Here is a 14,840-nt window from a genome sequence, read left to right as displayed (position 1 = left end):
CCCCCCCCCCGTCGGTACTAAGTTGGCGCAGACCCCCGTCGGTGCGCGGGTTAATTAGCTATCCAGCCGGTTAACCCTCGCCGGCACAGGCCATTTTGAGTCCTTCGACGGCACAAGGGGGGGGGGTTGGTACGACCCCCCCTCGCGTTTGGCCCCTGATCAAGCTAGAGCTTCGCGGAAAAAACGAGCGTGTTGCCCGTCACGAGAGGAAGCCGATGATACCCAATTTTAAGGTCCTAGGTCATCGGGTGACCTTCCAGGTCAGGTCAATGACCCGAAAACCGGGAAAATCGGGACCTGTTAGAAAGTGGTAAAGTGTGGCTGCTATGTGGTTTTCCGGGGTGCTGATCACGAATATCGTGTTAGTTTTGATCATAGATGATGTCTTAAAGCATTTAGACCAGGTCGGGTCAGGTCAGGTCAGGTCAACCGGTAGGGGTTGTGACGGGTATTCGTAATACGTGTCAACCGCCTCGGACAGCTTCGTAACATGTTACGAAGGCACCAAAACTACTTCGTAAATGTTCAAATGGTTGCTAAATTCGAATTCAGCTCCAAAAACTAGCCTAGAAACATGTAAAACTCGAAAAAGTGAACCGAGGTCACCCGAGGTCACCAAAGGTCAATGACCTGACCTGACCTTCAGGTGACCTTGACACCCACCCTAATGCATGGGAGCAACATCAAATCACATGTTTGAACGTTTGAAACCACGAAAAGCTTGCAAACGCGCGGCTAATGCGAGCCGACATGCGCCGAACCGCGATTTCGGCCAAATATGGTCACAGAAAAGAGGTCACAGGTCAAAGGTCATTGGGGTCAGGGTCATAAAATTTTCAGGGTAGGTGTAGAATTGATCAATGCGAGGGTACTGAAAGTTTCGTCGCGATCGGCCGCTTTTTACGCGAGTTATTTGCGAAAAACCTTAGGGGGGGCTGCATCAACCCCCCCCCTGTGCCGGCGAGGGTTAAAGCTCAGATACTATGCGCTGCAGCGACCAACTTTACCATAACCGTTAAGTGACATTTTTTGCTAGTGAAAGTGCATTATCGCGCGAATAAGTTGAGCTGAAATAAAAAAGTGCATTTTTCCAAACAAAAGGCACTTTGGCAGCCAACTTCCTTTATCATAGTGCTAGGGGAAGTTGGGGCAATGCCGGAGTTGGGGCAAAGCCGAAATTCGAGATATTTCTAAAACCATACGACATGGATGCCACGTCTCAGTGATACTCTGAAGCTTAACCCGCGCCCCGTAGGGGGGGGGGGGGCCGAAACGGCCCCCCCCCCTGTCCTTTTCGGTCGATATCTCCTAAACGGCTGGAGATATCGCCACCAAACTTTCAGGACCCCTCCGGGCATCAATTTTACACATTGTGACCAAAAATTTTTACAGAGGCTATGATAGGTTGGCCACAAATGACGTCAGAGTGACGTCATGTTCTGTCATTTTCGACCGAAAAAATACCTTCGCGAGAAGACCTGTCAGGACTACAGCTTTGAAGATACAGAAAAATGATCAAGACATAAAAGGTGTAGAATTGACAGGGCTACAAAACTGCTATCTCGAATTTTTGAAATTTTTGAGTTTTGACCCCCAAAAATCAAAAAAGCATTTTTTTTGGATATATTCGCCAAAAAGTCCAAAAAGTTTTTTGAGTTTCGAAAAAACCGGAATATATGTGATAGTGCCTACCGTCTTCTATCCACATACCAAATTTCAGATCGATACCTCGTTTTTTGGCCAAGTTATAGCGAAAAAAACTGTTCAAAAATGATGACGTCAAATTTTCAAACTCAATTTTTGGCAATTCTAGAACTCGTAGAGCAAAACGAAGACAACCATTAGACTCCCCGTGACGAGCTGCATCGAATCGATACCCATTTTATGCAAAAATATCAACTTTGAAATTTGACCTAATTTGACCTGACCTTGACCTGACCTTCACCAAAACGTGACCTAGGCTGGCCCCAAAGGCTGCCTAACCCACACAATCGCATTTGTCATGTAAAATGGACCATAAAACATGTATCACACGACACATTCATATTGTGACCCCCGGTGACCTGACCTCGCTGTGACCTGACCTGGTATCAGTGACCTCAGATAGCAAAGCATGTGTTTGACGAACAATGTACCATCGATGGTTTTCAATAAATTACCAATTTACTCGCTTTCACAGCACATTTCTTGAATTGCCTGTGAACGGTGAAAATCTGACCTTTGACCTGACCTGTGACGTCATCGGTTTGACCTAGGTCAATGAAATTTGGTCACAAGGTAGTTCCCGGGTGGGGCTATCGAACGCCGTTTGAATTTTGAAAATCGGCCGGTAACTTTCGGAGATCTTAGGGGGGGGGGGCCGAAACGGCCCCCCCCCCTACGGGTGGTAGGGTCCGCCGGTAGCCCTACGGGGCGCGGGTTAAGTGACTACAATTATCGCATGTTTGTTACGAGTCGTCATTTGGAATACTTCGGCTGTGAGGGCGCCAAAAGCGTTTTCAAGGTACGTTTCCCTTGTACTACATGCGCCTTTGAAGGTGCATTTCTTACTCATTATGCTACCGTTTGTCTGGCCAATTCGGTCAAGTAATCTTCAGCATGTCTTTGCATAAGTGTGCTGCCTATTTGAAATTCATACAGCACGTTCAGAAGTTATGGGCCTGCAAATGAAAGTATGGCTGGCTGGGGTAATGCCGAAAACGTGCAATTACGCACGTTAAAGCACGCTACGTGGACTTTACTGCTGTAGAATAGCAACGCGTATCTTTAGTCAAACAAATTACACTTTCAGCCGGCACAACGGCCTGTTACCTATAAGGAATGATCTACCTCGCATTTTCTCATTATATCACACCATAATCACACAATTATAACTTCCAGTGTGCACCAAGCGTCCTCAAGCTCTTAACCCTCGCCGGCCGAGGGGGGGGGGGGGGGGGCGGGTGCCGCCCCCCCCATAGGGTTTTTTCGCGATAGCTCCGAACACGCTGGCGATAGAGAGCTGAAACTTGGCATACCTGACCTTTGATCCAAACCGCATCTTTTGACACCAACCGCATTTTTGGGTCAGGTCAGGTCACTGACCTATGACGTCATAAGTGAACCTCTGCACGGTCTTCAGATGTCGCAACTTCGCAACGCCCTCACTGCCAGAGGAGATGTCACAGGGAAATGAAACTTGCAGGATCTAGTATCCATTATGAGTCCCACAACTTGTATATCTCGGATTTTTCCTAAAGGTCATATGAGGTCAGGTCATTTTCGTGACCTCACCATTATAAGTCAATGGGGAAAAATGAAAACTGCTATTCTGGCGCCGGGAACGATCTCCAACTATCTCAAGCACACAGAATCGTGATTTGATGCACTCCTTGCAAGGTTAGATGCGTCACTTTTGCAATGTTGACCTTGCGTGACGTCATTTATGACGTCATCAAGGTCAAATTAGTTTTTCGTCAATAACTCTTGATCAAATTGAGCTAGCGAGTCGGGGAAGGCACCAATGGACTCAGGAAGGCCTGCCGAATCGAATGATATGCGACATGACCTCTTTCGACCAACTTCGTGACCTGGGGGTGCTGACCTGACCTTGACCTGAGGTCGACACCCCAAGTTGACCTGACCCGGACAAAAAGTGTATCATTCGACGCGCCGGAGCGAGGCGAACACGATGCTGCCAAAATCGGCGCTCTGCGGCCGTTTTTTTGCGAAGTTATTCACCAAAAACTGAACCGTACCTTAGGGCACTTGACCTGACCTCAGAGGTCACCGGTTGACCTAGGACCTTAAAATCGGGTACCAATCTCTGCGTCTCGTAACGGCGCACACGCTCGTTTTTTTCCGCGACGCGCTAGCTCCACCAGGGGCGAAACGGCGAGGGGGGGGGGGTCGTACCCGCCCCCCCCTCGGCCGGCGCGTATGTAGAAAACCAATAGGTCCGGCGAGGGTTAAAACGCGTGTCAGCTTTGATGAATTTTGGATAAAGTTTGAGATAAATTGGCAAAACATCAATGTCGGCATTCCTCGTAGATCATTTATCCCATTCTCGGCTTTCCCCGCAGTCCGGGGCAACGCCGAAAAAGTCAGTTCTTTGATATTTTTAGTTTTTGCGCTTAACGGTATGCGAATTCATCAAATGCGCCTGGTATGTTTGAAAGACAAAAGACTGGCCTCTCGAATGACGCCAACAAGAATAACTTATGTTGTCTACCTTGCGTGCTACGGGCGTCAGAAAAAAAGTATTCGGCGTTCCCCCAACTTCCCCTATTGCTGCGTGTTTAATACCTATATAGCTACTTTGATTGGTGATCATGATCAAGTGCAAATTAGTTTCGTTATAAGCACAGAAAACGCTATGTAAAATATCATTTTTGACGATTTCGTCGTCTTGCAGTGAAGTCACTGACTTTTGTCTCTGTTCCTCACTGAAGCCGCTGACGGCGCTGTTGTTTGAAGCCGCTGACGGTGTCGTTGTTTGAAGCCGATGACGGTGTCTCTGATCCTCAATGAAGCCGCTGACGGTGTCTCTGTGCCTCAGTGCTGATGGTGTTTCTGTTCCGCAGTGAAGCCGCTGATCTGTCTACCAGTGAAGCCGCTGACTTTTGTCTCTGTTCCGCAGTGAAGCCGCTGACGGTGTCGTTTCTGGGCGCCAACCTGCCGCTCTCGGCGGGCCGGCGGCACCAGCTGACCTGTGAGACGGTCGGGTCACGACCCGCGGCCATCATCACCTGGTGGATGGCCGACAGCAAGCTGACAGAGGTCACCCAGGTCAGTGCTCGCCACAGGCAAACGCGTCCGCCTCGCACAAGCGTCTACGGCTGAATGGTCCCACTCTAGCATGAGCCTTTGTGCGCGGTCGGGCCCTGTCGCGCGCCGCCGTCCCCACCACCGTCCAACACTGGTCCCACTCCCACTGGTCGCGCTCCTTACGACCGACAAAGGCCTACAAATGTCTGCGACACTTGAGTCGTCATTTTTTTCAACGGGGCCTTTTATGCGTAATTGATTGGACTCTGAGGAATGAGGATTCCAGTAATCGAACTGTCTTCTTTAGTGGTATCACCCTTTGTTTTATTGTCTTAGGCGTCTGTTTAGCGCGTGTTATTGGGACATTTGTTGTCGTGAATCGTGCTGTGTGTCGTTTTCGTTGATTGCGCAGCCCACAGCGGATGTAGAGAACACTTTATGTGCACGGTTATCGGACACGAATACGGTTGGATATTTCCCCTCCTTCCCGCTATCGTAAATGTGCGATTTGGGACAAGGTCAACGCTTTCATCTCGCATATTCTCCTCCGATATGTTGCCGTCCTGTGTTGAATAAAACCGGCTAGGCTGGCTGAACGAACAAAGTTTCCGTAAAGTGTTTTTGAAATTCCACTTTATGGGCAAAAATAACCATCGAATATTGAACTGAGCAGCTAATATTGCATTTACCGTTTCAAGTTAATGTAATTGAAAGCTGAATAACAGAAGATCGACTGATTGTTGAATTACAATTGCCATCTGCTTATTATGTGCAGTTCTTTACACCTTAGACGTGGTCTGTTGTTTCCGGTCGAATCGAACTATTGTCGTTCTAAAAGACGTTAAACGAGTTCCACTTGTTACAAAAATGTGACGATTTGTCCATATTGGCTGTGATTCACATCAATGCAACGCTGCAACCATCTCCATTGGTCGCTCAGTGCCATCTGACCCCCACATACATCTATGAACGAGCGCATTGCACTCAGCTCTTGCCGAAGCTATCACATTTGCTGTAATGTGCAGTAGGTAGCTGCTTTCTTAGAGCGAAGACACCAGGCTGATGAAAGCCTCATCTGATACATTCTCAGTATAATGACAGATATTCGACCAATCAGCGTCAGTTAGTCTCCGTCCCCGCTACTCCGCTGATTGATAAATGGTTTGGCTGCCGTCACTAACTGCTGGCTTATTAGCATTCTTCTGAGATCTTCGGGCAATTGGACTTCCCGGGCCTCTGTGCAGAGCGTCATTAGTTCCTATCCGCTATACTGGGAAGCCTCAATAAAACTGTTTTGCGTTGGTCGCTAATACCAGCACTGTCAAGTGTCAGAAAGTAATACCTACCTCACAAATAGTTTCTGAAGAACAGCGGCAGACGGCCATATTTGCCTCAACAACAATAATTATTAATTATTATAATAGTGTCTGTGCGGTTTCTCCCAAAGTTACGCCGTGCATAGTTTGCACTTTGCAGCGGCCTGAATCAAAATACATTCCTGTTAGCATCGCAAGACACCGGCCATGTCAACACGCATCAGTAGCGGTGACGTCACGAGCAGAAGCTGACGTCACGATATAGATGACGTCACCCACTCTTTGTCATTTCAGCGTGTCACTGACGACGGGAACCGCACGGTGTCCACCGTGACACTGACACCGCAGGTGGGACACAGTGGACAGAGTGTCAAGTGTCGCGCCGTCAACACCGACCTCATGGCGGAGGTCATCGAACAGTCCTGGAGGCTCACCATCTATTGTGAGTACAGAATATGTGAAAATGGCTCTCACCATCTACTTACAGATGTGACAGAGACAGAGTACAGAGTACCTACATATGTGACAATGGCGCTCACTATCTTTGTGAGTACCTACAGATACCACAACGCAATACCTATCGTAATGCGTCAATGCGTACATACACTAAATTTAGATTTGACGGTAATTCCCTACATTGAATCCAACTTCAGAAACGCCACTCGGTGGATGTTTACCACTCTAACATGGAGAACGGCGCTATCTTTGGAAAGTTTACCCTTCAGAAGCCGCCGGCGCGGCCGAAACGGCCCGGCTTCGGAGCTGTTTTCAACGCCACATCTTTCAGGGCCCTTCCGACACGAACGGCTTCCTCTGGCGATGCGTCAGCCGGCAGCGACTGCCAGTGTGACCGGTTACAGACAGCTGACCAGACGCTGACCAAGAGACAATCGATGGCAGATCCGCCCCCCCCCCCCGCCCCCTCGGCCCTCCGGCCCACCCTGGCCCGGTCCGTGGGCCGGGCAGAGAGCCGGGCACGGGCCGCTCATGATACAGAGGCGCGCGGCAGGAGCCGACTTAATGGGGCGGGGAGTGGTGAGCTGGCAGAACCGATGGGCTTACGGTTACAACCGGGCCCGCTCGTAAGTGGTGTTGGTGATCATCGTTAAATGTGATGCTATGAACATGCTAGATTAGGAAGGATCTTCTCACAAGACGGATAAGTGGGTGGCATAGATATTCTACAACACTGTCAACAATCATGCAGCGAAGAGTAAGTTATTTAATGCGTTTTGATCTCGTTTTTACTGTAAAGCCTCGGTACTCACATGTAGTCGGTCATTTCAATCACTATCACTTTTGCGGTACAATACACGTGATGCGTCAGTCATTCACATATGATATACATACACACGAGAAGAGGGTTCATTGGGATAAGTTTTTCCTTATTTCGTTTAAGACTCAAACTTAACCTAAGCACAGTCTTAGTGTCTGAGAAGATTTGAAGTAGCTTTTCGAGGCAACTTGACATCTTTTAGTGGAGATGTCTTTGCACGTAACATGTTTAATTCGTAATTGTATCTATTATCTCGGCATTTAATCTCTTTACGTTTCATTTGGTTTCACTCTGAAGATGATGATCTTATTTGTTACAAACCCTTTGAAACCTTGCGTTCAATTCAATCACTCGGTGAGGGACTCCGCAAAGCTTACCACATCTCGTTCACAAAAACAACACCGCTTGGTATGTATTTACAAGGTATGTACGTAGCCTGCAGGTTGTGTTTTACATGAAGCACGGCAATGATAACTTTGTGCTGAGACTCAATAGCGTCCCTCGCTCCCTCTGTTGGCCGTGGCCGCTCCGCGTCGAGCTCGACACGGCCGTCGATCTGTCGCAGCGGTTCGGAGCGCTGTCGAGCCCCGTTATCGGCAGATCGGACGATCAAAAGGGGGCGGCGCCGACCCGGTCGGGATGGCACTTCTCCAGCGATCTGTCGATCGATCACTGTCTGTCTACCCAGTGGCATCCATTGCCGGCGAGAGCGACGGGCCGAGAGCGGGCCGCGCGCTCTGCCGGAGAGCGGAGCGAGGGAGAGAGAGAGAGAGAGAGAGAGAGAGAGAGAGAGAGAGAGAGAGAGAGAGAGAGAGAGAGAGAGAGAGAGAGAGAGAGAGAGGGGGGAGGGAGAAAGGGCGATTTTTTTCTGAGCGAGATACGATGATGTGACAACGGTGAGATAATGTTAGATGACGGTCTCTATGGCAAAAAAAAAAAAAAGAACGTCGCCAGGGCTGGGCAGATTTTTTGGGGTGGGGGTGGATTATGCAAACCACCATCAGTGCGTGATAAGCGCTGAGCGATTACGATTCTCGGTATCGTCGGATGAATGATTAGCTGGCAGGCTCTTAGCTGATATTGTCTTGGGATTGCAGTTGATTGTGAGATAAGTGTTTGTGGAAATTCTCCTGGCGCTACCTATAGCGTTGGGTTTGAGCCTGCAACGTTAGAATGAAGTACGCGTCCTCTCTCTCTCTCTCTCTCTCTCTCTCTCTCTCTCTCTCTCTCTCTCTCTCTCTCTCTCTCTCTCTCTCTCTCACACTCTCTCACTCAATCCCCCAGCCAACAATGGTGTCAGGGTAACAACTATAGCTTCGCTCCCGCCCACCTCCTTACCCAAGTCACATTTGAACGACACGCAAATGTGGTCGCCAATTGGGGAATGAAGCTCGGCCGGGTGCTGGTGCCGCAGTATTCCAATCTCAGGCTAATTTCGGTGAGTATTTCCCTCAGGATCTCAGGCGGTAGCGACACGTGGCGGTCTCCGGCTGTCGTTACACCGGCTGGGCAGGTCTGGGCTGCGGCGAGCAGCTCGGGAGAGAGAGAGAGAGAGAAAGAGAGAGAGAGAGAGAGAGAGAGAGAGAGAGAGAGAGAGAGAGAGAGAGAGAGTGAGAGAGAGAGAGAGAGAAAGAAAGAGAGAGAGGTGTATAGAGGGAGAGGGAGACAGATAGGGAGACAGAAAGAGGAGAGGGGATGGAGAGGGAGAGGAAGGCAGAGGGGATGAGGGAGAGAGGGGAGAGAGAGGAGAGAGAAAGAGAAAGAGAAAGAGAAAGAGAGAGAGAGTGTGTGAGAGAGAGAGAGAGAGAGAGAGAGAGAGAGAGAGAGAGAGAGAGAGAGAGAGAGAGAGAGAGAGAGAGAGAGAGAGAGAGAGAGAGAGAGAGAGAGAGAGTGAGAGAGAGACGGCAGAGCAAGCAGACAGTGCCACGTGCCAAATAAAATGCAATGAAGTTTACTGGGAAAAAGACGTCCGCCAGCGTTCGTCGGATTTGTCTCTGCAAGTAGCGTGTGCTGGATAGATAACGACAGTTACTGTCACGGAGCGCAAGCAGCGTTCCACCAGGAATGCTTTAATTTCGCAGCTCCTAGCGGACAGACCATGCTGTGATTTTCGCCCATTTATGCAGCCGACTGGCCATATGGCGTTCACCGTTTGGTTGTTTAATTAACCCGCGCCCTGCTGGGGGGGTGTTTGAACACCCCCCTTGTGGTGTTTCGCGAATATCTCAAAAACGGCGGCGCGGAGCGCCGCCGTTTTTGGTACACCTTATCATACATCAATTCTACACATGTTGTGAAAATTTCAGACCAAGGTCATTCAAGGTCAGGTCACCAGGTCACTTGAAGTGACCTCACCTCATAAAAAGTTTCAATGTCTGTCATAGCTACACCGAGTGACCGATCGCTTTGAAACTTTCAGCGATTGATAAGGGTAACAGTATCTATAAAATGTATATCTCGGAATTTTGATATCGGTGACCTAAGGTCAGGTCAATTTTGCGACCTCCCCATTATAAGTCAATGGGAGAAAATTGAAATGCGCCTCTTTTGGACGGAAGACATTATAAACACTCCCAAACACTGAATTACAAGTGGTTTAGACACACTGAACATGAAAATGGTGTCCGTGACCCCTGTTTATGCCCTGAGGTCATCTTAGGTCACGAATGGTATCTAACAGTTTTTCGCAAATAACTTTTGATAGAGGCATGCTAGAGCGATGAAAACGCCTTAGATGTGTTCAGCTCGACGATACGGATCGACTGATATGCAACATGACCCTTTCCGGTCAGGTCATGACCTTGACCTGAGGTCAAATTTTCAAGTTGACCTTTCAAGGTCAAGTTATAGTTCATTCGATGCGTCTTGACGAGAGGAACACGATGCCGGTAAAAGTAAGCTCGTACAAGGCTTGGGTCAAAAGTTATTGCCGAAAAACTGTTTCCGAAAAAATCGGCTATTTTTGCAGTTTTTGCCCCCTGCAGGCAAAACCAGTGACGTTAGGTCAAATCTGAGAGAATTACTCAGAAAGGGCGTTAATAGGGCTATCGAATGCGCTTTTCCGCGGCGCTGTAGCTCTATTGGTTCCCGAGTTATGCGTTGGCTTCTTGGAAATTTTCGACATTCGACCTGGAAATCGGCGAAATTTTGCCTTCAATGACCTCTGGTGACCTGACCTTTGACCTGACCAAAAAATTGACCGAAGTGATTTCGTCATTATTTTTGACGCTCTTTCGAACGCCGCCTTTCGCGTATCGCTACGTGGCCCAGGAGCCGAGTTACAAGGGGGGGGGGGGGTGTTCAAACACCCCCCCCCCCCCAGCAGGGCGTGGAAATCCAGGACCCCCAGCCGGGCGCGGGTTAAATGGAGTCGGAAAGCGTAGTTTCACTATTGGATTAAAATACTTGTGTGTGTGTGTGTGTGTGTGTGTGTGTGTGTGTTTTTTTTGCTTCTGCGGATGCTAGCGTAAGTTCTAAGCTAGTTCTTTCAATGATGTTTGCATTCTTGCTAAGCTCCGTGTGTTGGCGAGCCTTGATGACGAGCTTCCCAGAGTGGAGGGTTTTCCTCGAGAGGGGTGCACCGGATCCTGCATAGCTTAATTAAAAGCTGGGCTATTTTTAGAATTCATGGCACAGATATTCCGCAGAGACGCAAATCGGAATATATGACAGTTGTTGGAACCAAAGGGCAATATAAGACAGCGATAGGCGTCGGTATTTCTTCCTTTATCGGTCGCTCTTTGCATTGCCAACTTGGCACTGATCGGGATTTTTCTCTCCGGGCAAACGATAGGGAGCCGCGCCTCTAGCGTCTCTTCTCGGGTTTTCGCTAGCAATCGCAAGGTCACATACTGATAATACTGATTGCTCTTCTGGTCAGGCGTTTTATAGCATCGTTATCAATTTGTTGACAAAATGAAAATACACCCTATTGAAAATGGCAAGCGAGGTGATTGTTTACCATCGGGAGCTGGTTTGCATATTATTTTGATGCATGCATTCACGTTTCGGCCGCTAGTTTTTAAATGTGATATCCGAGATAGAAAAAGTTCAAATGGCTAGAAATTCATTTAGTAAAATCATATTTAGTAATGTTATCTACGGTCAAATAGGTAATCCTGCTTTAATGAAGATTTTTTTTCGAGGCATTCAGTTTGAAGAATTATCTTCTTGTGCCTCTAGAACTACAGTTAAAAGCCATGTTTTTTACGTTGCATTATTACAATTTACAACTGTCAAACAAATATAAAAGCTCGCAACAGCCATTCACAACTTCCTTCATTGAAGTAGTGGTTGAGACAGCATCACCCTTGGGTTACCACGCCACTTCACTTAGTGAACGACCAAATCTCCCGACACCCAGCGGTCTTAACGCGGGATTTCTGACGTCATTTTCAGACGTGCCAGTCGTCACGATACAGCTGCAGTCGCCACACGGAGGCGCAGAGCTGATCGCGGAGGGTGACGACGTCATACTGGGCTGCCATATCAGCGCCGACCCCCCAGCACACAGCATCGAGTGGAGGCTGAACGTGAGTCGGTTTCTCGGCCGTATTGATATTTTTTGGCGGCCTCGACCCTCAACTTCCGTCGGTGGGTTCGCTGGGAGGGCCCGTATTGTTCTGTTTTGTTAGCATTATTCGGCGTTTGGGCCCTCCCGTGGCTCTTAACCCGCGCACCGACGGGGGGGGGGCGGATATCCGCCCCCCTGAGGTTTTTCGCAAATAGCGGGAAAACCGCGGCGCTACGCGCCGCGAAATTTGGTATGACTATAACCTCATCAATTTTACACATGGTGTGCAAGTTTGAACCTCCTACCTTTTAAGGTCAGGTTACCAGGTCACTTTGAATGACCCAACCTCAAGTCACTTTTTTGCAACTTTGTCACCGTGCCAGAGCTACAGTAGATGTCGGAGGCCTTTGAAAGTCGCAGGATATCATTAGGTCATTAGTAGCTACAATTTGTATATCTCGGAATTTTGATATCGGTGACCTAAGGTCAGGTCAATTTCGCGACCTCCCCATTATAAGTCAATGGGGGAAAAATCAACTCCCTGTTTTTACCACTAAAACGGGTCGGAATGGCCCCATATACCATACATGACTTCATATACGATCAACCTTCACTACCTTGAGGTCTGTTTTTCTGTTGGGCAGCTGTGAGGTCATGTGACGTCATCAAAGGTCACCAAAGGTTTTTGGCCAATAACTCCGTACAGGAACAAGATACAGACGCGTGGATGGTCTCATTGTGTTCAGCTCGTCAAGACGCATCGAATGATATACATGATGACCTCGAGGTCACGTGACCTGAGGTCAACCTTTGACCTTGACCTTTCGAGGTCAACATATATATCATTCGATGCGGATTGACGAGAGGATCACGATGATGCCCTTAGTTTGTTCCTATCTTGACTAATTCGAAAGTTATTCGAGAAAAACTCTCTCCATATCTAGCGCCGCCATTTTGACTTTTTCGACCCCTGTGACGTCATCTTTGACCTGACCTGAAAATGACCATAGTAAAAATTGTAGATCTTGGCCGTGCGTATCCGATGCCGTTTACCGCTTGTCGCTATCTTGCTTCGTTCTCGAGATCTCAGGGGGGGGCGGTCATCCGCCCCCCCCCCCGTCGGTGCGAAGTTGGCGCAGACCCCCGTCGGTGCGCGGGTTAAAATGGTGTGGGATGCATAATGCATTAGTCAATGCCTACAGTACACCGGCGCTAGTCTCCACTCGCCGCGCCAGCTTTACATAGGTATTGTTTGTAAGTAAAATAACCCACACGTCTTGGTCTGATCATTTATGAATCTCCACGCACCCTGATGCTGTGACAATTTACAGCAGATGTTCATATGAACATTTCATATATATCATCATTTCATATAGGTATATGAAATGATATACGCTCAATTCTCAAATTTATGTTGCTTAGCATACACAGTCGAATAAGTGAGCATTGCATTGCATCACTGCTTTGACTATACCTACCACTTGGACACCGTTTTTCCTTACCCCAATCAGCCGTCGGTATATTCTGCCCCTGGTATCCTTAGCAGGAGTTAATTATGAGTTTCTCAGAGCAGCGACCATGACCCGTTGTCGGGTCTGGTCGCCGGCCGGGACATCAGACCGCTGCCCGCCCTAATCAGAGCGGCAGCACGGTTCGTCGGCACTCCCCTCAGCGGCGGAGGCCATTCCCGTCGGCGCGGCGGCCTGGAGCTCCATCCACCCTCTCCACACCCGCTCATACGAGTATAAGGTTGTGTGCTGTGCGCAGATCACCGCCGGCCCCCGCCCAGAACCGCCCCCGCCCCCGCCGCCGCCCCGCTCCCGTCCCCACCCCGGCCCGGATGTAGTTACAGCCAGGCACCCGTGAGGTTTCTCGTCAACTTATACGACAAATTGCATTAGGGACCGGCCCCAGACTATCTCAGTCCAGCCGAGCCGAGCATTTTCAAGGAGATAAACTCGTTGGCACAGCTTTATGAGACGAGAAATTTACATGATGGTGTTATTTTAACAATATTTGTTTTGTGTATCAACGCAGTGAGCGTAATACAATGAGGCTAAAATATGCACGCACTAATTGCGTCTGCTTTTGCCCGAATGCCGTGCTCTACGTTATTACTGCAAGGCCTGAAATTCTTCAAGTGGTAAATTCACCGAAAGACACAGTACATTTCTAGCTGACAGAAAGACGGAGACGGACCAGCGAATCGACAGGCCTACGAACAGACTGGCATACTTACCAACAGACAGACCTATCGGCAGACTAACATGCCTAACGACAGACTGACAGACATGCCGACAGACTGGCATACCTACGGACAGACTGACAGACCTACTGACAGACGGGAACGACAGACTGATCGGCAGATCGGCTCAGAAACAGACTGTCGGATCTAGTGACGGGACGACACAGACAGACAGATACGGGCCGACCGACGATCTGGTAGCCTAAACACTACAGTCCTAAAAAATAAATCGTCTGACCGACAAACCTACACACTGACCGACCTATCGACCAAGCGACTGACCAACCGACCGACTGACCAACTGACAGAGGGTCTAACTGATAGAGGGTCGGACTGACAGCGTGCCGTCCCGCCTCCCGTCCGTCCGGCCGCTCTCCCATCTTTATATGGCGCGGTTACGGCCGGCTCCCGGGCCGTTTTTCGCCGCGGGCGCCATAGTCGCCTTTGAGCGACTTCCGCCACACTGCCTAGCGCGCCGCCGCGGACGCTCGCTAGTAGAGGCTGTCGGCGGCCACTCCATGGGCGGCATCCGGATCCGGCCAGATGGCCTGGCAACAGAGAACATTGGAGTCGCGAAATTAGCAATTATTCAGCGTCGGCCATTTGAGATAGAATATTTTCATTATTTCGTTGGAGAAAACTGATTAAAATGTTGAAATTTTGGCGAGTTATTTGGTCTTTAGGATCACTTCTTGTCGTAGGATCATAGCCAATGAGATATGCTCGGCATAGCGTACGTGGTTT

General features: G+C 49.0%; 1 protein-coding gene across 1 annotated transcript in view; it reads left to right on the top strand.

Annotated features, from left to right (window-relative positions):
• LOC122365524 overlaps positions 1-14,840 on the top strand; it is an 83,532-nt gene that overhangs the window by 44,258 nt on the left and 24,434 nt on the right. The window contains exons 7-9 of the mRNA XM_043336793.1: positions 4,619-4,767; positions 6,357-6,504; positions 11,737-11,870. Coding sequence (XP_043192728.1) covers positions 4,619-4,767; positions 6,357-6,504; positions 11,737-11,870 — 431 coding nt within the window. The remainder of the gene's footprint in view (positions 1-4,618; positions 4,768-6,356; positions 6,505-11,736; positions 11,871-14,840) is intronic.

The sequence above is a fragment of the Amphibalanus amphitrite genome, unplaced genomic scaffold, assembly GCF_019059575.1.
Source record: "Amphibalanus amphitrite isolate SeventyFive unplaced genomic scaffold, NRLGWU_Aamphi_draft 000746F_arrow, whole genome shotgun sequence".
Classification (NCBI taxonomy): domain Eukaryota; kingdom Metazoa; phylum Arthropoda; class Thecostraca; order Balanomorpha; family Balanidae; genus Amphibalanus; species Amphibalanus amphitrite.
This window is presented reverse-complemented; position numbering and strand designations above follow the sequence as displayed.